This window comes from Dendropsophus ebraccatus, chromosome 10 (genome assembly GCF_027789765.1).
Source record: "Dendropsophus ebraccatus isolate aDenEbr1 chromosome 10, aDenEbr1.pat, whole genome shotgun sequence".
NCBI lineage: Eukaryota > Metazoa > Chordata > Amphibia > Anura > Hylidae > Dendropsophus > Dendropsophus ebraccatus.
The window spans coordinates 95,451,794-95,479,767 of record NC_091463.1 but is presented as its reverse complement, the minus strand read 5'-3'; the positions used below and the strand labels follow the sequence as shown (position 1 = coordinate 95,479,767).

Here is a 27,974-nt window from a genome sequence, read left to right as displayed (position 1 = left end):
GGGGATGAAGACAGCGCGGAGAAGACGCCTGGACAGGTAATGTATGATGCTGCTGCTTCTTCTCAAATCGTCGGTTGCCCGCCACGCACCGCTATTCAACCGTAGCGATGCACGGTGGGTGAACGATGATTTTAGGTCTGGCCCTAAATGAACGATCAGCCGATAACACGATCATCGGCTGAACGTTCTCTCTATTTCACCGAACGATAATCGGCCGAATCGGGCCAAATGGGGCCGATCCGGCCGATTATCGTTACTGTGGAATAGGGCCCAAGGACATCCAAGGCTCTGTGCACACTTCTGGCCAGGATAGGTAACACTGCACCATTTTGTCTTGTAGGGAATTTGAGGTAAACAGTCAAACGTTATATGACACATCTAGTAAAAACATAAACCATGATGCCATGATGAAGTGACATATACGTAAAGAAAACGGCAGGACACAACCAATGCTATAAACCCCCATTAGAATATTATTAGAAAAATATTACCTCCAAAAAGCTTGATAAGAAGCATTAAAGACAAGGACCTAGATTTAATGCTTTAATTTGGTAAATTGACGTAAGAAATCTGAATGGTCATAAACACATGAGATGATCCCACTGTTGACGTCTGATATTTGGCACAACCATTGAATTCTGACTCAAACCTCTTCCATGATGAGATTTCTGTTGCTGATAATGTGACATCATTATAGATCAGGACAGAGCCGACATTGTTGTCTGAGCAGAGAAAACAGTGGTGGTCCGATTTCAAGACTCCGCCAATCTTTCTGATGTGTCAATGAGCTACTGAGATTACTTTGCCTGGTTCGCAGCCAGGGCCGTATTAACAGCTGCTGCTGCCCTAGGCACTAAACCATCTTGGGGAGCCTGGTTTCAGCACCATGCATTTCTCTACATGGAGAAACATTGTCTGAATCGTGTTTTTCATGGTTTTTAACGACTCCACATTGAATCAATGATTTGAGGCGTCTGCATACTGTCTGACGGAATTCTCACCACAGGATTGGTGGATTGGTAGGTGATAGCTCCAGGCGTCACATTTAACACTAGACCTGAACAACACCGCCATACTGTGACTGGATAACACTGCCACACCAGACCTGACCAATACCACCATACTGTGACTGGATAACACCGCCATACCAGACCTAAACAATACCACCATACTGTGACTGGATAACACTGCCACACCAGACCTGACCAATACCACCATACTGTGACTGTATAATACTGCCATACCAGACCTGACCACTACCGCCATACTGTGACTGGATAACACCGCCATACCAGACCTGACCAATACCGCCATACTGTGACTAGATAACCCCACCATAACAGACCTGACCAATACCATCATACTGTGACTGGATAACACCGCCACACCAAACCTGACCAATTCCCCCAGTTCTGTGACTGGATAACACCGCCACACCAAACCTGACCAATTCCCCCAATTCTGTGACTGGATAACACCGCCATACCAGACCTGACCAATGCCACCATACTGTGACTGGATAACAGCACCATACCAGACCTGACCAATACCCCATCCCGCCCCTCGAAAAGACACCAGATTTACTGACAAGTCTGAACTGAAGGTGGGAGACTAAATAAATAAAAGCAAAAAGTTTTTTTCTTTCCCCCTGCTCCCTGGTGGTGCGCCCCTGCAAGGTGCTGCCCTAGGCCCGGACCACGGGTGTCTAGTGGTAAATATGGCCCTGCTCGCACCAGACCAAAAATTGTATCTCTGGGCAATGATGAAATACATGGATGAATAGAATGGTCTAGATTTGTGAGAACAAACATGGCCGGTCAGATGGATATAAATCTCCACAGAGAAACATGGCCGGTCAGTTGTATCCAGGTCTCTATGGAGAAACATGGCCGGTCAGATGGATCCAGATCTCTGTGGAGAAACATGGCCGGTCAGATGGATCCAGATCTCTGTGGAGAAACATGGTCGGTCTAATGGATCCAGATCTGTGTGGAGAAACATGGCTGGTCTGATGGATCCAGATCTCTGTGGAGAAACATGGCCGGTCAGATGGATCCAGATCTCTGTGGAGAAACATGGCCGGTCAGATGGATCCAGATCTGTGTGGAGAAACATGGCTGGTCTGATGGATCCAGATCTCTGTGAAGAAACATGGCCGGTCAGATTAAATAATTCAAGATCACCTGGAGAAAAAAATCTATACACCTTATGGCACCAGAGGTTCTTAATTTTTTCTCATCTTTTCATTTAGAATAATAAATGACAAAATCATCAAAGATGTATTTAATGGTTTCATAACAGACATGGGAGAATCTCAAGCACACTCAGGTTAATCAGAACCCAACCACATAGGATTTGATGACTGGTGGCTGAAGTAGTTGGATGCAGCCCTAGGAAATCCTGGAAAACATGGTTTCATAATTATCTGATGTCTCAGTTATGTAGCTTTTATGACCGAGATAAGCACCGTAGAAGGTCCCGCACACCACCACACTGCAAGTGCCCTGGAGGTGAGATTTCTTCCAAGGTGCCCAGAGCTTTCTGTATTGAGAGCAATTTGGCCCCTTCTCTTAGCTTTGACTGATAACTCAAGCATCCGATTGGAAAACCACTTTCAATATTAGTCGTAGGTGAAAGGGGTTGGGGTCCAGGAATGCTCTCAATACAAAGCTCTGGGCACCTAAAAAGAAGACCCTGCCCCCTGGGCACTTACAGTGGCTGCCACTGATACCTCCCACAGTGTCTTGGTCATACTTTAAAATACTTAATAAAATAAAATATTAATATAAGGGATCTTTTAAGTTGGAAAAATAAGCAAAATGAGGGAAGAGATGGAGTGGCGCTTTTCACTTTACATCCCGCTTCCAACGTGTTTAAATTGGGCATGTTGCAGTTAATGGCGCCCAACAACTTCACTCTCATGATCTGTGATGGTCAGATTTGACTCATGCTGATCACTTACTAAGGAAATTGTATTCAAGTATATAAACAGACTTTTAAGTTACCTTCATGAGATGTTTAATCAGTTACTTACACTCAGGCTGTCACTGGACAGAATCGGAAGCTGTGAAAATATGAAAAGGTTTATGATATATATATATATATATACACACAGACACACACACACGTAAGACACAGACAGCATCCTTCTCTCCTGTTACACTACAACTCTACTGATCAGACATCAGGCAGTAGTAGTGGGGGATCAGACAGAAATAGTCGAGCAGCAGACAGTAGTAGTGGAGCATCAGACAGTAGTAGTGGAGCATCAGACAGTAGTAGTAGAGCAGCAGACAGTAGTAGTGGAGCATCAGACAGTAGTAGTGGAGGAGCAGACAGTAGTAGTGGAGCATCAGACAGTAGTAGTGGAGCAGCAGACAGTAGTAGTAGAGCAGCAGACAGTAGTAGTGGAGCATCAGAAAGTAGTAGTGGAGGATCAGGCAGTAGTAGTGGAGCATCAGACAGTAGTAGTGGAGCAGCAGACAGTAGTAGTAGAGCAGCAGACAGTAGTAGTGGAGCATCAGAAAGTAGTAGTGGAGGATCAGGCAGTAGTAGTGGAGCATCAGAAAGTAGTAGTGGAGGATCAGGCAGTAGAAGTGGAGCATCAGAAAGTAGTAGTGGAGGATCAGGCAGTAGAAGTGGAGGATCAGACAGTAGTAGTGGGGCATCAGTCAGTAGTAATGAAGCATCAGTCAGTAGTAATGGGGCATCAGACAGTAGTAGTGGAGGATCAGATAGTAGTAGTGGAGCATGAGACAGTAGTTGTGGAGCAGCAGACAGTAGAAGTGGGGCAGCAGACAGTAGTAGTGGAGCATCAGACAGTAGTAGTGGAGCATCAGAAAGTAGTAGTGGGGCATCAGTCAGTAGTAATGGAGCATCAGACAGTAGTAGTGGAGGATCAGATAGTAGTACTGGAGCATGAGACAGTAGTAGTGGCGGATCAGACAGTAGTAGTGGGGCATCAGGCAGTAGTAATGGAGCATCAGACAGTAGTAGTGGAGGATCAGACAGGAGTAGTGGGGCGTCAGGCAGTAGTAGTGGGGTATCAGACAGTAGTAGTGGGGCGTCAGGCAGTACTAGTGGAGCAGCAGACAGTAGTAGTGGCGGATCAGACAGTAGTAGTGGGGCATCAGGCAGTAGTAATGGAGCATCAGACAGTAGTAGTGGAGGATCAGACAGTAGTAGTGGGGCGTCAGGCAGTAGTAGTGGAGCAGCAGACAGTAGTAGTGGAGCAGCAGACAGTAGTAGTGGAGCAGCAGACAGTAGTAGCAGGCTCTGTGGATGGGGTGTTAGACAGTAGTAGGGGGGAAAAGACAGTAGTTGTGGAGCATCAGACAGTAGAAGTAGTGGGGCATGGGGCTCTGTGGATGGGGTGTCAGACAGTGAATAATCAGATGGTGGCAGTTGACCATCAGTAGTGGTCCTGGACCACTGATGCTCCAAGTCTCCAAAAGTGAATCTCAGATCTCTCAAGTGGACATGTCAGTGCAGCTTTGTGCCCAGCAATATACCAAATCACAAGCTAAAAAATCCGCCCACCTCTACACACCAGTCCAAGTGCCATGACATATTTTTATGTTCAGCTAAATAAAAAATACACTCGGTAAAATGTAGCTTCTATTAATGAGATGTCTAATGATCTAATGTGATTTACTTTCTAGAATGCTTAAAATATCAATTATTATGCTTATAATCAATTATTAATAATATTCAGAAACGGAAAATGCTATGAATTCTCCCCCAACATGTTTTGCCATGCCCGTGGAGTCTTCAGGGTAATGATGAAGCCGCAGTGGTCAGCAGAACAGTGACTTTTCTACCCGGTGCATACTATTGTGTGTGGCCTTTACAGTAGGTGTTTTTTAAGTGGTTTTAGATATAGTATTCAGTAATTTCTTGTACACTGTTTTTTGCTGTCTCAGGTCAGATTTGGGATTTTTGATGTGTAACCAGTTTATTTGCATGTGATTTCTTGTGCCTGCAGGTAATTGTATAGACCAGTAGTGTGCATCCCCGCTCCTTATATAGAGGCTTAGGGGGGGATTTACGAAGACCGGCATACAAGTATATTAGGCCCCGCGCCCTTTCCCCCGGCAGGATATCGAATCTGTGCCCAGCGTACAAAATGTACACCTGCTTCCAGCAGGTGTAGATTTTGATCATGATTTACGCCTGTGAGCAGGCGTAATTCATGACAAATGAGGCAGGGGAGGAGGCCACGCCTCCTCCCCACAAGCTCCGCCAGCCCGCCCATTGGGTGAGCGGGGTGTACGGGAGGCATACGCCAGGGAGAAGGGGTGAATCTGCACCTTCTCCCTGGTGTACACCTCTGGCGTATGCCTTGTAAATCCCCCCTAAGAGTCTGTATAACGAATATCACAGTAATGTCATCTCGGAGTTACAGAGCACATAGCAGGATACTCACTGCCGGTCGCCATATAACTCCTCTTCTTTCCTGAAACACACAGAGGAGATGGAATTGTTAATAGGAAACCTTATCCAGCAGTGGGGCAGTAGTGCAGTATGGCCCCATACCCCTGTGTGCCTGTATATAAATATCATACATAGGAGCCCTGTGAGACTCAAAAATGGCCGACATATAATACTAAATTGTTTAAGGGTATGTTTACACGTACTGGATCCACACGGGCGGGCTTTCGGCCGGCAGCGCGGGGGTTAAAGGGACCGGGTCCCATACACGCAGCGGATCCGCTGTGTGTATGGGGCCCATTCACCTTCTCACTACTGGATCCGCAGCGGATTTCACTGCTAACTCGCAGCGTGAAATCCGCTGTGGATCTGGTACGTGTGAACACAGCCTAAAGGTTCTGCACCAATTTATTTGTTAATATATTTCTAACTTGGGATTAATTTATGGCAGTGTCTCTCTGTTGCCCACAGCAACCAATCACAGCTCAGCTTACATTTTACCAGGGACACATGAGAAATGAAAGCTGAGCTGTGATTGGTTGCTATGGGCAACAACAACAATCTTGGTATAAGCCTATACTTCCCCCTATGACACAAATCCCTTGCACAGATGCAAAGATAACTAAGGAGTTATCAGGATTGCAAACAACACAGCTATTTTCTTGCTAAAGCTCCCCTGTCTCCAGGTTGTGGTATTTCAATTCAGCCCCATTCACTTTAATGGAACTAGCAGCTCTATGGTAGGCAGAGGCCTTTTGAAAACCTCTAGGCCTGACTTTTTCGACTTTAGGTATTAATGTTGTTGTTTTTTTTTTGGCTAGAATTTTTATGACGAACCCAAAAATTTGTATTGAACTCTATAGGACAGACGAGTGAGAGGAGAGAAAAATGCCACAGGGAAAAAAAAAACATCTGGCTGCAGCATTTTTCTTAAAAAAAAAAAAAAAAAAATATGGTCAGAATATTAAAATGTGAGTAAATCCTTTATTTCCCTCAGTATGCGGCTGTACAGGCAGCAGCAGCTCTTTATTCCCGACACTTACTTCTGTATATAAGGACTCCAGCAGCGATAGATGCGAGAACAAGGATGAGGACCACCACTCCAATGATCACAGACAGGGGGCAGTGCTGTGGAGGTTCTTAAAGGTAAAATGAGCAAAATATGAGAGATTTAATATACATAAAAATGACATAAATGTGACCCTGGATGCAGATAAGATTCTGTTTGATTCATTTTGATCCATTGTACACTGTAACTATTAGTCCCCCTGGAGGACTTTTAGCATTACTGCACTGATCTCCCAGTATACTTAATACAGCAATGATCGATCAGATCATTGCTGTATTACTCTGGACCAGATTACTCTGGACCATCTGGACCAGATAGATGGATTGGCGAGCCGGGATCAGAGTCAGTGCGACGCTGAGTCCCAGCTCGGTAAGGAGAAGGGATCTCCCCACTAGACACCAGGGAAAGGGGAAAACAATACATTTAAATGCAGCTGTCAGTTTTGACAGCTGCATTTAAATGTTTAATTAGCGGTGCACCACATAGTTATGTGCTGATGCGGGAAGGGGTTAACAGGAGTTAAACTTTACTTGGAAACCTTCAGTGCAATACAAGGGATAATAACAATACTGCTCACAAGTGCTAGGGCAAAATTAGTACAATACTTTAGACAGACTCTTGAGGTAGAAGTTAGTGGAAGAAAGAGGATTGCATGTGAAGGTAGTGTCGGGGACGGATAGGAGCTCTCATCCATGTAGTAACAGTACTCTGCCAGGGTGTGTGCTGAATTTAATACTTGAATGGAAAACTCTCTTACTCACATTTAAATATATCTGTAGATACAGATGTAGCCAGGGTTAACATGATCCCTGACACAACAATTCTGTCTGGGAGGTATGTTGAGTCAATTAGAATGTCGAGTTAAATGCGTTACTGTGAATACAAGTTAATACAGGCTACATCTGTATCTGACCGCCTTCTGCCTACACTAGTTTGTAGACCACCAAGTGAGGTAGTACGAGTCCTAGGCCTCTGGGTTGAGCTAGATTGTGAAGATTTCCCCAGCTAGTCGAGCGTAGTGTCAGTAAAGTACTTCAGCTTAGTGCATCTTTGCTTAACTGGGGATCAGTCCCTCTTCCTTCCTTTGGGGGTAACTGTCCTGACTGAAGAATCCTCGGCGTAGATAAGGTTTGGTCCTAATGTCCAGTTACCCCACTTCTAGGGTTTAGCCCTGCATAGTGCAGGTAACAGTCTCTTTTAAGAAACAAATCAGTTCCTGCCTAAGGCTCTGGCCTAAGCCAGGCCCGCTTAGTCACTGCAGCAAGAGCTCTGGTGTTTTGTGCTTGTCACCCACTACACACTGAACTGTAAGAACTCCAAACCAGAAACTAACCCAGTCAGGGTGAGAGAGTGCATAGAGGTGTAGAGTGGAAGGCACCTGTGCTTAACCTTTACATATACCGCAGTTGTGCACTGGGGAGAGTGAGACACCTAGTGGCTGAAGTGGAAATCACAGCTGCCAGTGCTTGGTGTGATACCTGAGAGAGTTACTTTACCTGGGTGCTATAAAGACTTAGGGAACCACCTGTGGTGGGATACTACATTATTGTACCCTGTATTTACTGTATTCGCCCACCCAACTATCCTGTAGATGAGAGACCTTCCTGGTTTTCCTTGGTTACTATCCCCCCTCCCCCAGTAGAGATGACACTCATCCCATCTGACAAGGAGCGGCTCCCCCAGTATGGATACAACTCACCCCATCTGACAAGGAGCGGCCCCCCAGTATGGATACAATTCACCCCATCTGACAAGGAGCGGCTCCCCCAGTATGGATACAACTCACCCCATCTGACAAGAAGCGTCTCCTCCAGTATGGATACAACTCACCCCATCTGACAAGGAGCAGCTCCCCCAGTATAGATACAACTCACCCCATCTGACAAGGAGCGGCTCCCCCATTATGGATACAACTCACCCCATCTGACAAGAAGCGTCTCCTCCAGTATGGATACAACTCACCCCATCTGACAAGGAGCAGCTCCCCCAGTATAGATACAACTCACCCCATCTGACAAGGAGCGGCTCCCCCAGTATGGATACTACTCACCCCGTCTGACAAGGAGTGGCCCCCCCAGTATGGATACAACTCACCCCATCTGACAAGGAGCGGCTCCCCCAGTATGGATACAACTCACCCCATCTGACAAGGAGCGGCTCCCCCAGTATGGATACTACTCACCCCATCTGACATGGAGCGGCTCCTCCAGGCTGCTGTGATCCACATAACAGGAGTAGCTGTCGCCATCTTTGGGGATCACTTCCGCAGTGACCCTGATCTGATAGGTGCCGTCAGGATTGGGGAGGACAGGTGTGGACTCATCTGTGGGGACGTCATCTATCCCGTTCTTCATCCACTTTACATCCACAGCTCGGGGGTGGAATCCATACACCAGGCAGTGAAGCTTCGTGATTTCCCCTGATTCCCGGCCTATGACCTTCACATGTGGCCGAACTAAAAGAGAAAAAAAATAAAATATATACTGTAGTTCGATTTTCTAAAAAAATTATATTATTGATAAGTAAAGATGAGTAAAGTTACAACCTGTATTTAGATCAGCGCTTCTCAATGTTCCTAAGCCAAGTAATGTCTACACAAACAAATTACATTAAGATGACCTAACGCCTGGACTCATACACTATAAAGTCTATTCAAAGCATAAGAACAGTGTAGTATCCCTTAGGGTGCCTTCACTCCTAGCGACTCGCATCGTAAATTACGCTGCGAGTCGTCTAGGTCCTGGCAGATCACTTTCACTACATTCACACAGCGGTCTGAAGGACCGCTGTGTGTATGTAATTCTGCCGGCCCCTTCAGCTTCTGCCCGCCTCCCGCTCCGCTCTGTATACATACCTGTCCTCGCTGCACGGGGTCCCGGCGTACTGCTCTCCTGCCCGGCCAATCAGTGGCTGCGGCAGGGCAACACACTGATTGGCCGGGCGGGAGAGCAGTACGTGGGACCCCGTGCAGTGAGGAGAGGTATGTACACAGAGCGGAGCGGGAGGCGGGCAGAAGCTGAAGGGGCCGGCAGAATTACATACACGCAGCGGTCCTTCAGACCGCTGTGTGAATGTAGTGAAAGTGATCTGCCAGGACCCCTTATAGTGGATATAAATATTAGATGAATGACAATTTTGCCAATGGGATGACCTTAAACAATTAAGTCTCTTGTTTAATCAGTGTTGCTAAAGCAAATATGTATCGACCTGGCACCACCCCCAAACCTCTCTACCGTTCTGTAGCTTTCCTCGATGCATGCCTGTCCCTAGTGTAGCAGGCCAAATTAACCCCCATCCAGACTATACACAAGTATAGTTTGGCCTAGGCCAGAGTGTACCCCGGGGTATAAAATAGCCTATTCCAAACTATACCCCGAGGTGTAAAATAGCCTAGGCCAAACTATACCCATGCAGGCCAGAATATGTCCATCTAATGTCAAACCTGGGTATACTCTGGCCCAGACTACAGTATACTTCAGGGAATAAACTCTATACTTGGAGGTGTAGAACAGCCTAGGCCACACTATATCCCTCTGGGCCATAATGTTGTTACGTCAATTATTTTCTCACACTGCCTATAATTTGTTGAAAATAGCACTGGCTTCTATCTCTGCAGGGCTTCTGGGTCACATTATTGTAGTGTCCCACTACGTGTTTTCTTTTCTCTTCTTACACCTTGGTAAAACTGTTCCTCTCCAGTGTCACAGGATAGGACAGGTTGGCCTCTGTTCCTTACTCCTACCACTAGATGTCAGACTCTCACGCAGCACAGCAGCAGATAACATTTAGGTCTAGCTACACACTTATTTTCTCTAGTAACAACTTCCCTTATAGGGATAACTTCCCTTTAGTCTTGGGTTAGTTAGTGGCTGGCTACAGGCCAGACAGCACGTGTCTATAGTTGTTTCTGCACTAGCTCCCCAACCTTCATGGGGTGCTCGATTAGACTCCTATGGACACTGGAGCCAAGGGAGAACTCACCCTTGCCTACGCCAATTACCTTACAAAAGGGACGGACAAGCTCAAGACGGAACCTGCAGTAGAGCACAGTGCAAGTTCAGCCGCTCTCTACTGACAAGATGCTCAGCTTTCTAGGAAGGACTCTACAAGCCAGCTCCACCCAGAGCAGAGACCTGGGATAACTAGACTCATCCATATGTGAGTATGAGGATTTCTTCAAACACTAAAGAGACACTTCACCACACCCCGGCAGAGTACAAAGTACATTAGGCAAGGGCCCTCCTATCCGGTCCCTGTCTCTTTCTATCAACTCACCTATGTACCTGTTGAAGTAGTGATATTGATTATTTTTGTACTAAGTACTTGAGCGCTGTGTGTAACTGTTTGCACTATGATACCTTTTTCAAGTAAAGTCTACAAGGTGTCTAAAGTGTCATCTTTGTCGTTGCACCTACGCTCCACACCTCACACCTGTCCTAACCAAGGTACGGTTGCCATGTGTCCGGGGGAGGGTGTTACCACTCCTGGCCACCGTGACAATTAGCCTCCAAAACACTAAACCCACCAGCAGGCCCAACATCAGTGCCGACACCCATGGTCACGGCACCACTCCGTGTGGCGTAACAAACAGGATGCAACTTTTTTTGTGCAAGTGGGAACTCCCTTCAAAAGTGTATTAGAGACTTCCTTTACTGATTTTTGTAAAAATTTTAGTGTTTTTGCAACTTTTTTTGTGAGGTGCGCTTTTGGTGCTTTTACATAGGCTCAACCAACTGCTGAGAACCTATATAGTGCTCTATTTTTTGTACTAGTGTGAAGATGCCTGTAAAAACGCAAGAAAGTCTATATTCTACTGTAATTCATCCCTGGCGCGGTACCAAAAAAACCAACATAGGAAGAACTGCAAAAGTTCCCGCCAAGTTACCATGTTCCAGCTACCTCGACAGTGCTGCCCACAGGCAAGACCAAAGTGCACACTAAAGTTCCGAGGGGGAAGGAAGAGACATCTGGACCAAACTGGAAGTGCGGCCTATCTCATTCGCCGCAACCACTGCCAGCCTCCTATGAGCCTTGCCTTCAGCACAGCCGGTCCCTAGTCTGCTTCTGCTGTCACCAGATCATCTCTTCTGCTGCCAGCTCTGCAAATCTTCAGCTTCACTGCACTCCAGCAACCGGGCCACGGCATTATAAATGACATATGCTGATCAGGTAACCCATAAACATTTACCTGATAATGGCCCCATGTAAAGCCACCTTTGTAAGTTAAATTTTCAGGACGTTATGACTTCCTTATATTATGAACAGTCATAATTGCAGTAATAAAAGTCTATGGGGTGAAAATATCATCCGCACAATTTTTTGGAGCAGGAGGAACTTTTTATGGTCTGCGCAAACCTTTACGGTTGTTGCGCAAAAGTCATCATTAGGTGCAAGTGCCTTGATACATCTTACACAATTTATGGATAAAACAGCTTGGTAAAAAAGCTACGCTAGGGGAGGATTTTGCGCAAAAACGTAAAATTTGTACATAAATTTAATGATGGCGGAAACTGATGGAAAATAGCGCAAAACCCTTAATACATCTTGCAAAGTTTTTTTATGAAGTCACAAAATCTCCTTATTAGCCAAAATGATAAATGTCCCCTATGAGATCAGTAGCTTCTCGCTTAACTCAGCAGACTAAGCAGAATCCCCAATAGAATGTTAAAAAATTAAGTGATTTTTGTATCTATCACTCAATGCTACTGATATCATGGGCATATAAAATGGCCTGAGGGGGTATGAATTGACCTAGGCCAAAATAGGTATAGTCTGGACTGGGCGCATACTCTGGCCTTTTACACCGGGCTTGCCTTGTCTGATGGTGCCAGTATTTGGGTAAAAACAGTTTTAAAAAAAAATTCTGGCAACGTGGTGTCAAAGGGGTGGGGCCTGCTGAAGTAAAATGTGGAAGAAGAAGAGAGCGGGGCTGCAGGCCTAGGGCACGGATACTCTAGGGCCCGCCTTACTGAAACTGTGCCACCAGAATAAAAGAAGTTTCTTCCCTGAATACTGACACCATCAGATAAGGCAAACCGTGACCAGGCAATCATCAAGTACAGTTAAAGAATGGTAGTGGAGGTTTGGGGGCGGTGCCAGAAGTTCATAACTGTAAATCCTTTCCCCCCACCTTATAAGTCCCACAACAGACCCATAGTCAATGATAAAATCTGCAGCAGAAAATCCAACCATATAGCATGTAAGAACATACCCATAAAGTGACTAAACATGTGCCCTGAACTGTTACACTGCACCTCATATTCTAAATGCACAGATACATATAGCAGCTGATGACCATGGGAACCCTATATGGGGTCATGCAGAACTGTAGTTCAGATATGAGATAGACAAAGGGTTGTCAAATATTTTTTCATGTTGTGTCTGATCTTACCCCCAACAACTTTTTAGATTGTGCCCCTTGTTCTTGTGTTTAGCTTCTTATTAAAAACACTTTCCTGTTGACCTCTATTTAAAGGGATATTTCAGAAAATATTTTTGCTTTGTAACTGCTGTGTGCACAATTAAAGGAGAAATCCGGTGATTTATAAAATCCGGCACCCGGCAGGGGGAAGGGGAAAATTGCTTACACTGTGGTGTCCCACCACGGGTGTTGCCATTAGTTACTCCCTTCGCAAAGCCTGTACTTTTCTCTATATAAGTGGTGATGTAGTAGTGATAAAGTTTCGCCACAAGATGTTGCTATTGTAAGTATATGTACTTAGTGCCTGCACAGCTGAAGTATGGAAAGGGTTATTGCTTGTTTATGTGTCACATGGATCTGTGGACCCATGAGAGTATCTTCTTCTCATATCCTATCATCTCCTTCTTTACTTCTTCTATATGCACTTTTCACCCATTGACAGCGCACCTTACAGGGGCTGGAGATAGGAAGTCACGTGGGTAGAGGAAGTGTATGGGTTCTTTAATATTGGACTTTGTAGGGGAAGGACGCAAGCTAAAACGCACCCTACAGAGGCCCTCTGCCAGGTCCCCCCACCTTAGTATGTAGTCTTAGGTTCCTGTATGGTGAGGAAGACAAGATGCACCTAACAGTTTCTCTTCTAGACACTCCACTCAGCACTATGCAGTGTTAAACTCTTCTCTAGAGAGGACTAGTCAGAGACCATCTCAGCCCATGCCGTGGACTAGGAGAGTCACAGTGCAGGACAGTATCCACAAAGGCAGAAAGCTAGGAACTGATCCGGATAGAGCAAAGTTGTTAGAAGCCTAAGATCTCGCAGCACGGTTGTCAGCAGGGACCCCTCAGCATTCCGCTTATCCCAGGTAACAAGGTCTGGGGCTTGTGTCACCCTCTAGGATGGGTCCCCCGACACTGGTAGGGCTGCCACGCCGACCTCCAGAAACACAGCCAACTCCATGGGCGGAGGCCCGCTATGACTACATCGGATTACATCGGGACCCAGAAAACAAGGAGGATGCCTACTCAGAGTTCACTACCTCCTATGCAGAGTACGCCGCAGAAGCAGACTTAGAGGATAAGGAGCTTGTTGCCATCCCGGCACCGCCAGCCAAAACTTTTCCCGGGGCCCCGGGATGCACAGACAGCAAGTATCCAGAGGCAGGGCCGCCCCCACCAACTCCACTACCACAGTGGCTGTTCAGTAATGAGAGATAGCTGTTCTGGGAGATCCCGCACAACTTAATTCCTGATATACCGGTGCCTTCCCATCATCCAGCGACAGAGAAGGAGGAGACCAAGCAAGATTCTAGCCTGGCGGTGCCAGCATTAACCCAGCCAGATGCTCCAGTTACCCGACTGGTAACCCCAGCTGAGATGGAGAGAGAGTTCATCTGGTGCTTAGAAAAGCCACAAGAAGGGTATCCCTGACACTTAACAAAGGACAATCTGCTACTAGGAGCTGTGTTACAAGATGGACGCTCTGCTGAGCTCAAGTTGAGGCCCTGTTGGCCCATGTTCCAGTGTGCTGTGACCCCAGTTAGCAACATCCCCTGTTTAAGCTTTCGTGCCCGGCTTTGCCATGATCCCCTAAACCCCTTTCTTGTGAGGAATAAAAACAAGGACTGACGCATCATAGCACCACTAAGAGTGTATATGGACTAATGCATCCTGTTGTTCCAGTTTACAAAGTTATTACACTATGGACGATCTAACCATTGCCTAATGCCAAAGTTATTTATAATTTTTTTTACATATGTCTATTTTATATTATGTGCTCTGTTCTAACCCAAGCTGTGCCTTGACTTTCTTTAAAACCTTTCTGTGGACTGCTTTTCTCAAGTGGGGGAGTATGTAGTGCCCCACTGCTAGTGTTTCCTCTCTGGTTATTTTTCCCCCTTCTGTGGGTGGTGGTATCGGCAGTCCGGGTGGGTCAGTTGCCACTACAGGTTGTCGTGACAAGAGCCCAAGAGATTCGCAACAACCCGGCAGGTCACCGACCATTTGGGGAGTACAGCCAGCCATACTAGAAAAGCAGGTATCAACATATGACTTCATGACTCAGGGGAAAAGGCCTGTCCCGGCACATAGACTGGCAGCTCAGCCAGCAGCGTCCCCCTCCTTTCCTGCCATCCAGCAGCATCCCGTCCCTGTCAATGATTGGCTGGGTGGCCAGTCCATCCCAGATCAAGGTAAGGGTCCTGAGGCCAGTCCTCCCGCTCACCGCAGGCATAGGGAGAGGTAAGTTCATAATCGAATTCCTCCACTTCTGGCTGACGGATTTTATTAATTTTCGGAATTCTCCTTAAAACATAAAAATCTATACTTACCCTTCTCACTCCCCACCACTGCTGTCTCTGTGTCGTCCCTTCTGCTATGCATTTTTTTTGTATCTTCTTGTGTCTGTATTGATACAGAGACCTTCCCACTTAGCCAATCAGTGGCCAAGGTGAGACACTGCTGCAACCACTGATTGGCTGAGCAGAAACGTCCTTGTGTCAACACAAAGAAGTGCAGTGGGGACAGACATGGAGGCATTAGTGGCAGCAGGGGAATGAGAAGAGTAAGCACATAAACAGTATATGAAATAAATGATCTGAAATGGCCCTTTATGTAACTGATGCCTTATTGATAAACTAATTTGCTCATTCGATGCACAGGAGTCAGTCCTTTTGCAGTGTCCCATTTGTCTCTACTGGGTCTCAAGTAGTACTCTACTGCTCAGTTGACAGTTCCTGACATGGACAGAGGTGGCAGCAGAGAGCACTCTGTCAGACTGGAGAGAATACACCACTTCCTGCAGGACATACAGCAGCTGATAAGTACTAAGTACTGGACCACTGGAGATTTTTGATAGAAGTAATTTACAAATCTGTATGCGTTTCTGACACCAGTTGATTTGAATACATTTTTTTCTTTATCACCGGAGTACCCCTTTAATATACTAATATGGACACAAAAAGCTTCTTATAGGTATAAAAAAAGAGCAGACTTAGTAAAGCTAATGGACCTAGACGTCACCTCTCCTCTCCAGATCTTCTCTTCCATGCTCAAGGAATCTCTTCAGATTCTTAATGCATCTAGTCTCCAAGTCTTGTTTAATGGCATCTCCCCTCCTTACATTCGGACTGTTCCATCTCTGTGTAATGATCTGAGCCTCAGACATTGTAGGGATAAATGTTCCCGTCTGTACATCCAAGTACATGTAATCTTCTCCGTCATATCTGTAGTTCTCATACACTTTGGTGCTGCCGTCATCTCTCAGCTCACAGCTGTCCATCACCTGCACAAAATGGAAGCCTGTACAGAAGTCAGGTATATGTTATAAAGAGTATATGTATAGGGTGAAGCATATTACATGTATAGCTGTTCATGTATAAGCAGAGCATATGACATATGACTGACATTATCTTTAGCCACTCTTAGTTATGTTTCCCAGGTGTTGACAGCATATAGATAGAACCTGTATGCTGTCCACATTTTTACTGACCCATTGACTTTTATGGGTGAGCTTGTTCCGTACATACGGACAGTATAAGTAAATGTCCTATTTTTATGTGGACAGGATAAAAAGCAGTCTTGTGTTGTCCCATAGCAATCAATAGGTTCTATACTGTCTGCCATTATGGATCCATATTACGGACAAAGGAGAGAAAAATATGGTTGTGAGGAGGTTTTAGGCTATGTTCACACGGCGTGTGAGACCAGCCGTTCCGTGACCCCAGACTTAAGTACCGGCTGGGTGATCTTTCCGGCCGCAGAGCTCTGATGCGGGCGCATCAGCGCGCGCCCACATCAGGGCTTCCCATAGCCCACAGTGAAGCGAGCGTTCTTTATACACTCAATACAGATACTTAAAATACTAAACAAACGTAGTTACTGACAGTAGAGTAAAAACAGTGCTTTGCAGAAGCAGATGCTTTGTAGAAGTAAGTGCTCTGTGAAGAGAAGGAAGAGGAGAGGAGTTGCCAGAGGAGCCCTGCCCAACGTATGATCTGTACTCTGCCGGAACTGAAGTGTAGATAAGAAGAAGTAAGTCATACGTGATACTCGTTCTCACATTTAGACTATAGTCTGACCGCCTTCTGCTCCCTAGGTGGGTAGCACAAGCCCCAGTCATCGGTTACCTGGGTGTAGCAGACTTCCAAGATTACCTGGTCGTCCTGCGCAGTAGGATACATAGACCTATTCTGGTAGCTTTGTCCTACCGGGGTCAGTTCCTCTTGTTTCAGGAGACTGCCCTGCATGTTTTTGAGAGGTTCCTGGTGTGGGCTAGGGTTATCCTAGGTGGCTTCTCTCCCCTACAGTGAGCTTAGCACTGCATAACTGTAGTAGTTGCTTGCATAAAGAAAGTCTCTGTTACTGTCTCTGTGTTAAAAGGAATACATACCTGCGCGAAATGAAAATTCCACTGTGGGTATGTAACCCCATTGAAGAGACAGTACTAGGATTTGCAGCGGGTTTCACCGCAAACTTGCAGTGTGAAATCCGCTGCGAATCCGGTACGTGTTAAGCTACCCTTAGCCAGTTTACCCTTTGCCTCACTCACACTTCTTGAGTCTGGCTAGAGAAGAGACAACACCTGTTTTCAGAGTGAGAGACTACAGCAGTCTTGCACTGCTGAACCTAACCTTGGGGTAACCGGAGTTACAGGAGTAACCCCTTGGTCTATGCTGTAGATTCTCACTTCAGGACAGTCACCCCCTTAAGAAGGAGAGAGAAAAAGGGACTGATCCACAGTACAGCACAGATACCAGTTAGCTGCTCTCTACTGACTGCGTAGGAAAACTTCTACTAGTTGACTTCACCCCAGGACTCGTACTACCTATCAGAGCGGGGGTGGGAATTACCACTCCTGGCCACCGTGACAAGTCCCCCCAAAACAACACAGCCCACCGGCTGGTTCAACACTAGTATCCAGCGCCCCGGGCCACCGCACTTCAACTTCTACTTGTTATGTTTTCTATAAATTTTCTCTGCAAGCCAAATATTCCAAAATTTTGCGTATATAGGATACGGGTCTCTCACCTCTGGTGTGGTTGAACCGGTTTGTTGCTATCTTCATTTCATATTTAGACACAGTCTCAAATCCTTTATTAATTTTGGTCATCATCTCCCAGTACTCTGGACTCTCTTTCTCCTTCATCCATGAGGCCACAGGGACACATCTCTCGGTATCACTATTGTATGACTCAATCTGCTGATCATCCACATATCCCACTACGGAAAACTCAGGTAGGCCGGATCCTGGAGCTGAGACTGCCATGTAATAATAGTGCAGAGAGTGACTATCTGAGAGAGATATACAGAGTGTTACATATCACACAGACTGTTACAGTGTAAGGGTACTATTACACAAGGAGATTATCGTTAGAGATGAGCGAACCTGCCAAGGTTCCGGTTCGTATGAACCTGAACTCTCAGCTTCTGACTGCTGCTGTCTGCCCGCTCCGTGGAGAGGGTGGATACAGCCGGAGGACCGCCTGGAAAACTAGGATACCCCCACAAGGGGTTAAAAGAGAATATAAGTGCAAAACATGTAGGGTAATTCCAGGGCCGTTTTAATACATTGGTGGGCCCAGTGCACAGCCCTCAAGAGTGGGCCCCCCCTTCCCTTTCGGCACATTGTATAATGTACTGAATTTGCCCCCACACTGTATCAAGAGCCCCAATACATATAGTAGTTACCTTATAACACTATTTCCACCATACAGTGATTACATATTACATAAAAACTGCACTGAACAAAACAGAAAGATATCACCAATGATACCATTACATAATACCGCCACATCATGACCCCTAACACTACAACCCTATAACAGAGTGCAGTTACATCCAGTGACTCACCGGGGGCGTCTTCTCCGATCAGAGTCTGTCACCTTTTCTTTTTCTCTCCATCCAGCCTGGGCCACCTTGAAGTCTTCTCCTGGCTGTGAATCTTCTCTCCAGAATCTGCCAGACAAATATTTTAGGCTCCAACACATACAGTAGTTAGGTCCCTTGTACCCCTATACAGTAGTTACACCCCTCTGTACTCCTACATAGTTACACCCCTCTGTGCCTCCATAGTTTTAAGGTGTCCCTGTAGTATATAGCCCCTCATGTGCTCCTCCAGTTATATACAGCCCTCCTGTGCGCTCCCCCATTAGTATATAGCCCCCCTGTGCACTCTCCCCAGTAGTATATAGCCCCCCCTGTGCTCTTCCACAATAGTATATAGCCCCCCTGTGCTCTCCCACAATAGTATATAGCCCCCTGTGCTCTCCCCCAATAGTATATAGCCCCCCTGTGCTCTCCAATAGTATATAGACCCCTATGCTCTCCCACAATAGTATATAGCCCCCCTGTGCTCTCCCCCAATAGTATATAGCCCCCCTGTGCTCCCCCCAATAGTATATAGCCCCCTGTGCTCTCCCCAATAGTATATAGCCCCCCTGTGCTCTCCCACAATAGTATATAGCCCCCTGTGCTCTCCCCCATAGTATATAGACCCCTGTGCTCTCCCACAATAGTATATAGCCCCCCTGTGCTCTCCCACAATAGTATATAGCCCCCCTGTGCTCTCCCCCAATAGTATATAGCCCCCCTGTGCTCTCCAATAGTATATAGACCCCTATGCTCTCCCACAATAGTATATAGCCCCCCTGTGCTCTCCCCCAATAGTATATAGCCCCCCTGTGCTCTCCCCCATAGTATATAGACCCCTGTGCTCCTCAATAGTATATAGCTCCCTGTGCTCCCCAATAGTATATAGCTCCCCTGTGCTCCCCAGTAGTATATAGCCCCCTGTGCTCCCCAGTAGTATATAGCTCCCCTGTGCTCCCCAGTAGTATATAGCCCCCCTGTGCTCTCCATAATATATAGCCCCCCTGTGCTCTCCCCCATAGTATATAGACCCCTGTGCTCCTCAATAGTATATAGCTCCCTGTGCTCCCCAATAGTATATAGCTCCCCTGTGCTCCCCAATAGTATATAGCCCCCTGTGCTCCCCAATAGTATATAGCTCCCCTGTGCTCCCCCATAGTATATAGCCCCTGTGCTCCCCAGTAGTATATAGCTCCCCTGTGCTCCCCCATAGTATATAGCCCCCTGTGCTCCCCAGTAGTATATAGCTCCCCTGTGCTCCCCAGTAGTATATAGCTCCCCTGTGCTCCCCAGTAGTATATAGCTCCCCTGTGCTCCCCCGTAGTATATAGCTTCCCTGTGCTCCCCATAGTATATAGACCCCTGTGCTCCCCAGTAGTATATAGTCCCCTGTGCTCCCCCATAGTATATAGCTCCTCTGTGCTCCCCCATAGTATATAGACCCCTGTGCTCCCCAATAGTATATAGCCCCCTGTGCTCCCCCATAGTATATAGCCCCCCCTGTGCTCCCCCATAGTATATAGCTCCCCTGTGCTCCCCCATAGTATATAGCTCCCCCATAGTATATAGCTCCCCTGTGCTCCCCCATAGTATATAGCCCCCTGTGCTCCCCCATAGTATATAGCTCCCCTGTGCTCCCCCATAGTATATAGCTCCCCTGTGCTCCCCCATAGTATATAGCCCCCTGTGCTCCCCCATTGTATATAGCTCCCTGTGCTCCCCAGTAGTATATAGCCCCCTGTGCTCCCCAGTAGTATATAGCCCCCTGTGCTCCCCCATAGTATATAGCCCGCTGTGCCCCCCATAGTATATAGCCCCCTGTGCCCCCCATAGTATATAGCCCCCTGTGATCCCCCATAGTATATAGCCCCCTGTGCTCCCCCATAGTATATAGCCCCCTGTGCTCCCCCATAGTATATAGCCCCCTGTGCTCCCCCATAGTATATAGCCCCCTGTCCTCCCCCATAGTATATAGCCCCCTGTGCCCCCCATAGTATATAGAACCCTGTGCCCCCCCCATAGTATATAGTCCCCTGTGCCCCCCCCCCATAGTATATAGCTCCCCCTCCCATATAACATTGAAAAAAACAAACACTTACTCACGTAGGTCCTCGCGTTCCTCTTCTCTTCCCTCTTGTGGCCGCACTTCCTGCGGTCACAAGAGGCTGCACTCCCCTTACCCTCGCGCCGACGCTCCAGCGACGTCGGGCGCTAGAGGGAGAGTGTGGCCTCTTGTGACCGCAGGAAGTGCGGCCACAAGAGTGACTGACAGGGAGGGAGCCAATGGCTCTCTCTCTGTCAGTGTCGCTGCTGCTGCAGCGCTGAAGCGCCGGGGGGGCCCTGCAGGGGGCGCCATGGAGGGGTAAGTAGATTACCCATCCATGGCGCTCCCCCCTGACAGGCTGGTGGCCGCAGCGCTGTTCGACCGCATTGGTCGCACATAGCAACGGCCGGCCTGCTTGGGGGGGCCCCTTTAACCAGTGGGCCCGGTGCACGTGCACCATGTGCCCTCTGGTTAAAGCGGCCCTGGGTAATTCCCCCTGAGTACAAGAATACCCCACATGTGGATATAATGTGCCATATGGGCACAGGGCAAGCCACCAAAGGGACAGAGCGCCATTTAGAGACTGTAATGGAGGATGGAGGCCATGTCCCATTTACAAAGCCCCTGTGCTGCCAGGACAGTGAGAAGCCCCCACAAGTGACCCCATTCTGGAAACTACACCCCATAAGGAATCTAACAAGGGGTGCAGTGAGCAAATGGACCCCACTGGTGACGGGCACATATGTAGAACATGTGCTGTAAAATTGAAAACTACAAATTTTTTTCATTTTTACGTCCCAAATGTGGCCGTCACCAGGGGGCCATATCCCCGCTGCCCCCCTTGTTAGATTCCTTATGGGGTGTAGTTTCCAGAATGGGGTCACTTGTGGGGGGTTTCTACTGTCCTGGCCGCACAGAGGCTTTGTAATTGCATCATGGCCTCCTCTAATGGGAATGGCGGCCATACCTACTTAGCTGGGGAAAAGGGACAATTCTAATTTATTTGGGGGTATTAGGCCAATTATTAGTTTATAAGGTTGGAAATGACAGGTGTCCATCAAATTCAACCTGTGTTGATCCAGAGGAAGGCAAAAACCCCTCGTGAGGCAGACGACAGTAGCCTCATCACAGGGAAAAAATTCCTTCCCGACTCCATAATGGCGATCAGAATAATCCCTGGATCAACGTGACCCCTGAAATAGGAATAAGGGACAGAATTTAGATAATGTAGAACCCCAATGATGTGTGGTACGCCTTGGAGCGATCCAGTATGCAGAGGCCGGGGTGATCAGGACAGGTGTCACAGTGGAACATGGCGTCCTTCCTGATCCCCCTGTTACGCCACACTCTGCGCTTCTTCTGGGGTCTTCTGTTTCCAGTGTGGGGGACGTCACTTGAAAAATGTTGTCCTGGTGCGATACGGGGTCCTTCATATCCAGAAGCGCTGGGTCCGCTCCATGGCTGCTAAATATTAGGGCGCTATTACTACTTCTGATATTTACGGATTGTGCCGCAAGCTACAGGGCAGCGAGGGAGCGGAAGAGGGGGTGCTGGTATAAAAGTTATCCCTGTACAGGTGGTGGTAACCTTTATCCAGCAGTGGGAAGATCAGTTCCCGGACGATCTTTCCACTAACTCCGAGGTTTAGCCTAACTGCCCCAAAGGGGGTCCAGCATCGGTGATTGTCAGCATTGGTGGATTGGTAACGGTAATTGATGTGGTAAAAAATACATAGGATTACATTGGAATCTCTGCAAAAAAATGCTAATTTTAACTTTTCACCCTTATTTTGCAGCTATTCCTGTGAAATGCCCAAAGGGTTAAAAAAAAACCTGCATGAATGTCAATTTGAATACTTGAAAGGGTGAAAATTTCATAATGGGGTGAATTATGGGGGAGGGGGGGGGGTTCTAGTATACAGGCCACTAAAATATACTCCAAAACTGAACTGGCTCCTAAAGAATTTTTCAGTTTGATTTTGGAATCACAAGGATTGGTAAAAACATTTAAAAGTTATTGATGCTTAAAGTGACACATGTCATATTTGAAAAATTTGGCAGTGTCATAAACGCCAAAACTGGCTGTGTCCCCAAAGGGTTAAAGGGCCTGCGTACCGGTAGGTCATGGGTCCTTAAGAGGTTAAAGGGATTGTCCAGTGGAAAAAAAAATTCTTTCAAATCAACTGGTGTCAAAAAGATATATATATATATATATATATATATATATATATATATATATATATATATATATATGTGTGTGTGTGTGTAATTTACTTCTATTTAAAATTCTTAAAGTGTCACTGTCGTGAATTTTTTTTTTTGCAGAAATCAATAGCCCAGGCGATTTTAAGAAACTTTGTCATTGGGTTTATTAGCCAAAAAATGCATTTTTATCATGAAAAAGCAGTTTGAAGCTCTCCCCCCTGTCTTCATTGTTCTCCTATGGAGAGAGCTAAATAAAAGACCAAAACAGGACAACAAAGAGTTAATCTACAAATCCCTCACCCGTTATCTCCTGGGACAGTCACCAGTGACCTGTCTGAGCTCGGATTACAGCTGTCACCCAGCTCTGTGCCTGTAATCCTCTGTTATCTGCTTTCTGCTGCCGGCTAACTCCCTCCTTCCTCCTCCCCCCTCCCCTCTCCCTAGAGCAGACAGGGGACGTCTCCTGCAACAAGTCACAATTTTCAGATTTTTTGCAGTGGATGAAAAAGAGGAAGGAGGGGGGGGGCCTGGGAAAAGGCTTTTTACATGCAGATAATGGCAGATTTGGCTAATAAACCCATTTACAAAGTTTCTTAAAATCACCTGGACTTTTGATTTCTGCAAAAAAAATAAAAAAATACGACAGTGACTCTTTAAGTCTTTCCATACTTATCAGCTGCTGTATGTCCTGCAGGAAGTGGTGTATTCTCTCCAGTCTGACACAGTGCTCTCTGCTGCGACCTCTGTCCATGTCAGGAACTGTCCAGAGCAGCAGCAAATCCCCATAGAAAGCCTCTCCTGCTCTGGACAGTTCCTGACATGGACAGAGGTCGCAGCAGAGAGCATGGTGTCTGAATTTAAATAAAACAACATTTCCTGCAGGACATACAGCAGCTGCTAAGTATGGGAAGACTTGAAACTTTTTATTAGAAGTAAATTACAAATCTATATAACTTTCTGACACCAGTTGATTTGAAAGAAATGTTTGTTTTTTCCCCGCTGTACAACCCCTTTAATGCCTTGCCATGGGCGCTAGGGGCCTAGTGACCTTAGCAGTGCAGTGACAAATGTACCGCAAAGTGAAGACACTGTACCAAACGTTCACGATCCTGGTGGGTAACATAACTAAAAAGTAGAAAGGAAAAAGTGAAATTTTGTTTTGCTGCAAAAACTACTTCAAAAACGACATTAAAATCACTTGTTTCACCCCTTCTCTCTGCTGTACCCCTGCCATATCCCCACTCACCTAATGGGCGGAAGGGGGGTGCAGCAAGGCAAGGAGGAGACATGGCCTCCTCCTGCACCTGATTTATCTGATTTATCATGATTTACACCTGCTCGCAGGCATAAATCATGACACATATATACACCTGCTGAAAACAGGTGTAGATTTGGTACGTTGGGTGCAGGTCAGCCGGACTTGCTAAGAGGCAGCTGGGAAAAAGAGGACAGGACTTTATGTAAGATCAGTGTACTCGTGCGCCAGTCTTCATAAATGTGATGGAACCAGCCTCAGTTTGGCTTCTGTGTAATGTAATCATAGACAGTGGCGTAGCTACCATAGAGGCAGGGTAGGCAGTTGCTATGGGGCCCGTGCAGGAAGGTGGCCCGGGTGAGAAGGTAAAAACTTGTGTCCTTCTGCTTAACCCCTTGTGTACTGCAGTGTGTAACAAGCAGAGGACAGAGATCTCTGCTTCACTATATATATATATATATATATATATATATATATATATATATATATATATATACACACACACACATAGTGCTTTGTGTAGAAGAGAGGGGCCGCCTAAGAAATTTTTGCTATGGGGCCCTGGGAATCCAAGCTTCGCCCCTGATCATAGACCTCTATAGGTGCAGTATATACAACATGTGTCTGTAATTTGACCTAGTGAATATCCTTCTTTTCTCTTTTGGTGGGACCCGCCGCAACTCTCAGCACCGGAGCCGCACTCCGGTGCTGAGAGTTAACCCTATAGATACTGTGGTCAGCACGACCGCAGCATCTATAGGGCTCCAGACAGAGAATCCTCCCTCTATAGAGGGAGAATTCTCTGTCCGGTCTCCATCGGGGGTCTGTGAAGTGATCGCAGAGCCCGATTGTAGTCATGGAAACTGGAAGCCTCAGGCTTCCGGTTTCCTGGCTACGGAGGCCGACGGGTGGAGGGAGGGAAGACAGGGTGCGCGGCCTTGAGCTCTGCCCCCTCCCCTCTCCCCCCTGCCGCTGTCACAAGATTGTGATAGTGGCAGGGGACAGAGGAGAGGGGGCAGACATAGGGATATCAGCTTATGGGATCATTATGATCCCATAAGCTGATGTCCAAAAACGACCTGGGCATTGATGCATCAATGACCCCAGGTCATGAAAGGGTTAAAGTAGACCTGCAATGAGAATAAGGTGTCCTAGACAATGATAGTATATTTTAGGATAGTAATAGGTTAACAGAGTTACTATGCAGAATGGCAGACAGACTTTTTAGGTATACAGATGCAAGCATTATGTATGTTGTGAACAAACAATAAATGGTGTTTGTAGTAAAAGAGGTTGTTGCCATAGTCTGTGCAGGAGCACACACCTACCCTATGGGCTCATGTGAGCTCCTCCTTTCCTTTATACAAAAAATATGATCAGCCATCTGAAGCATAAAGTAGAGCAAACATGTACAGACAACAATTTCTATACATTATAGTATAATGGTCTAACAAAAAAAAAAAAAAAAGACACTCACCAGATTGGGCTTCGGCCAACCAGAGGATGAGCACAATGAGGAGGAACATCTTCATGTGTACGAGGAGTCAGAGATCTCTGACTGTGAACAGGCTTGGGCAAGAACACGCCCCGCTTCCTCCGATTAAAAAAAAACACACCAAATTAATCATAATCAGATACCTGACAGATGGAGGCACAGATATTAAAAACTGAAAGAGGAAACAAAATTGTATTAAAAAGTGGTTGGGAAGATTTACCACAAGGGAATAGGATGTCATCAAAAAAGAGGTTATCACTACCGTATAGGATGGAAATTTCTAATCACACACAGCCCCTCCACAACGTATAACCCTATAACAACCCTGTTGAACCGACCCTATAACAGTACCTAACATGGTGCCTATTATGTCTGTATTTGTTGGGACCTTGGTGCGCCCCTCGGTTTGTACGGTATGACCGAGACTGCGCTTTTGGCTCATTTTGTGGTTCTTTTGATCTTGTCTGGACACTGTCCTCTTCTTTCTTCCATGTTACTTGTTTCATCTGCTCCACCCGTCTCTCCTTGCTGAGTTGTTACTGGTCACTAAACTTTTTTTTTGCCTTTACAAAAAGGTGCGGATCCAGCACTCCACACATTTTTGTGAAGTCTTCTCTGGATTGAATCGTGGGTTGGCAACCCGAGATCCATACACCTCCTATGAGAAGACAAGCTCCGGAATCATATCTTAATGGGTGAGATGATACAACTCCTCTTTCTTGTTTTGTTTGTTTTGCCCTGGTTATCCTGTTACTGGCAGGTCTCCCGGCCAGTCAGTGGGTTTTGTTATCAGGTGTCCGTGAAGATCAGGGGAATGGTCCAATTACTTTCTGGATCAGACCCCTGGTCTCCTATAAAGCATCTCCAGGGTCTTTGCCCTCTGCTAGCTGTTGAATCTAGTTTCCTTCTTAGCGAGTCCGGCTCTTCCTCAGTTTATTCTGAGTTTACCCTTTGGCTTTTTGACCTTTTGCTCTGTTACCTGGACTATCCTTGCTTTCCGCCTGCCCTGACCATTTGCTACGTGACTTAACTATCCGTTTGCCTCCGTTTTTGTACCGTGCTATACTCTGGTTATTACCCGGCTTCCTGACCCTCCATTATTTTGTGTGTCTGTCTTATCTGCATTCTGTTTGCCACTGTACCTAAGTTAGGGACAGTCACCCGGTTGTCCTCAGCCACTTAGGGATGATTGTGAAAAGTTGGCAGGGATAGTAGGCAGTAGGCAGGAACAAGTGCAGGGTCCACTGTCTGTGTGTCTTCCCCATGCCTTCCCTCACTGAGTATCCCACCCAGTCATTCCAGTGCCGCTATAGGGCTGTGTTCTCACAGTTAAATCCCATTTTTGGAATGTAAAGAGGCTTCAACACTGAGACAATGATTAGATCAGCCAGTGTATTTTCTGAAGTAATTACCCACCAATCGTGCCCAAAGAACACAACTTTGTTGCCTTGTGTTTGATTATTGAGGTCCTGTTGTATTATTGTGTCTCATCCTGGGCCGACTAAGGGATTCTCTGGTTTGGCAATTTAGTTGTAGCGGTGACGGGGTCCTGTACATGCCTATCTACACACTGAAAATTATGCCAGAACAAAATTGCACTGACTAAGGGGTCATTCACAAGTCTGTAGAATTCCGTCCATACGCTAGCGGGAACTTTTATATTGTTCAGAAGCTCCCAACATTATATTAAATCAAGATGCTAGGAGCCAGGTCCAGCCCGCAGAACACCGTCCGTGTACTGTCCATACATGGACGGTGTCCTGCGGACTGGACCTGGCTCCTACAGACGTGTAAATGACCCCTTACACTATGAGTCTGTCAGACAAGTCACATCTTATTAAAGATCCCTGATGCAGATCTGCAAAGTTGCAGTAGTTTTCAAGATGTCATGCATGGATAAAATCTATTTTTAGGGAATCTGACGTGAACAGTTGGGTTTCACCCAGAATCCCGGAACTCATCAGCACCGAAGATCAATCACATTAATTGGCCTCACCTGCCATATTTATGTAGCCAATACTTGCTTGTCCTGAATGGCAACCAGAAATTATTGTGTAAAGTATATGTCAGGAACCGGTGACACCAGACACACAGAGACAGTGAGCCCTAAGCTCAGCCCCGCCCACTGACTCTACCTACTTGCCCCCCTAGGCTAAACCCTAGGGCAGCAACTGGGCGGCGGTCCCTGTAC

General features: G+C 46.5%; 2 protein-coding genes across 3 annotated transcripts in view; one reads left to right on the top strand and one right to left on the bottom strand.

Moving 5' to 3' along the window:
• Window positions 1-27,974, top strand: part of LOC138802336 (class I histocompatibility antigen, F10 alpha chain-like) — a 124,082-nt gene that overhangs the window by 50,112 nt on the left and 45,996 nt on the right. The gene's annotated exons all lie outside the window — the stretch shown is intronic.
• On the bottom strand, window positions 6-27,848 carry LOC138802335 (class I histocompatibility antigen, F10 alpha chain-like). Of its 2 annotated transcripts, none has more exons than XM_069985525.1 (9): window positions 27,780-27,848; window positions 25,766-25,878; window positions 17,946-18,209; window positions 15,939-16,217; window positions 8,682-8,954; window positions 6,474-6,569; window positions 5,426-5,455; window positions 3,035-3,064; window positions 6-2,139 (listed from the first exon to the last, which is right to left on the bottom strand). In XM_069985525.1, the coding sequence occupies exons 2-8, from the start codon at window positions 25,818-25,820 to the stop codon at window positions 3,045-3,047; spliced, it is 1,017 nt and encodes a 338-aa protein (XP_069841626.1). In that variant the 5' UTR covers window positions 25,821-25,878; window positions 27,780-27,848; the 3' UTR covers window positions 6-2,139; window positions 3,035-3,044. The 2 variants fall into 2 exon arrangements, with proteins under 2 accessions (XP_069841626.1, XP_069841627.1); XM_069985526.1 differs by having other exon boundaries at window positions 17,946-18,176.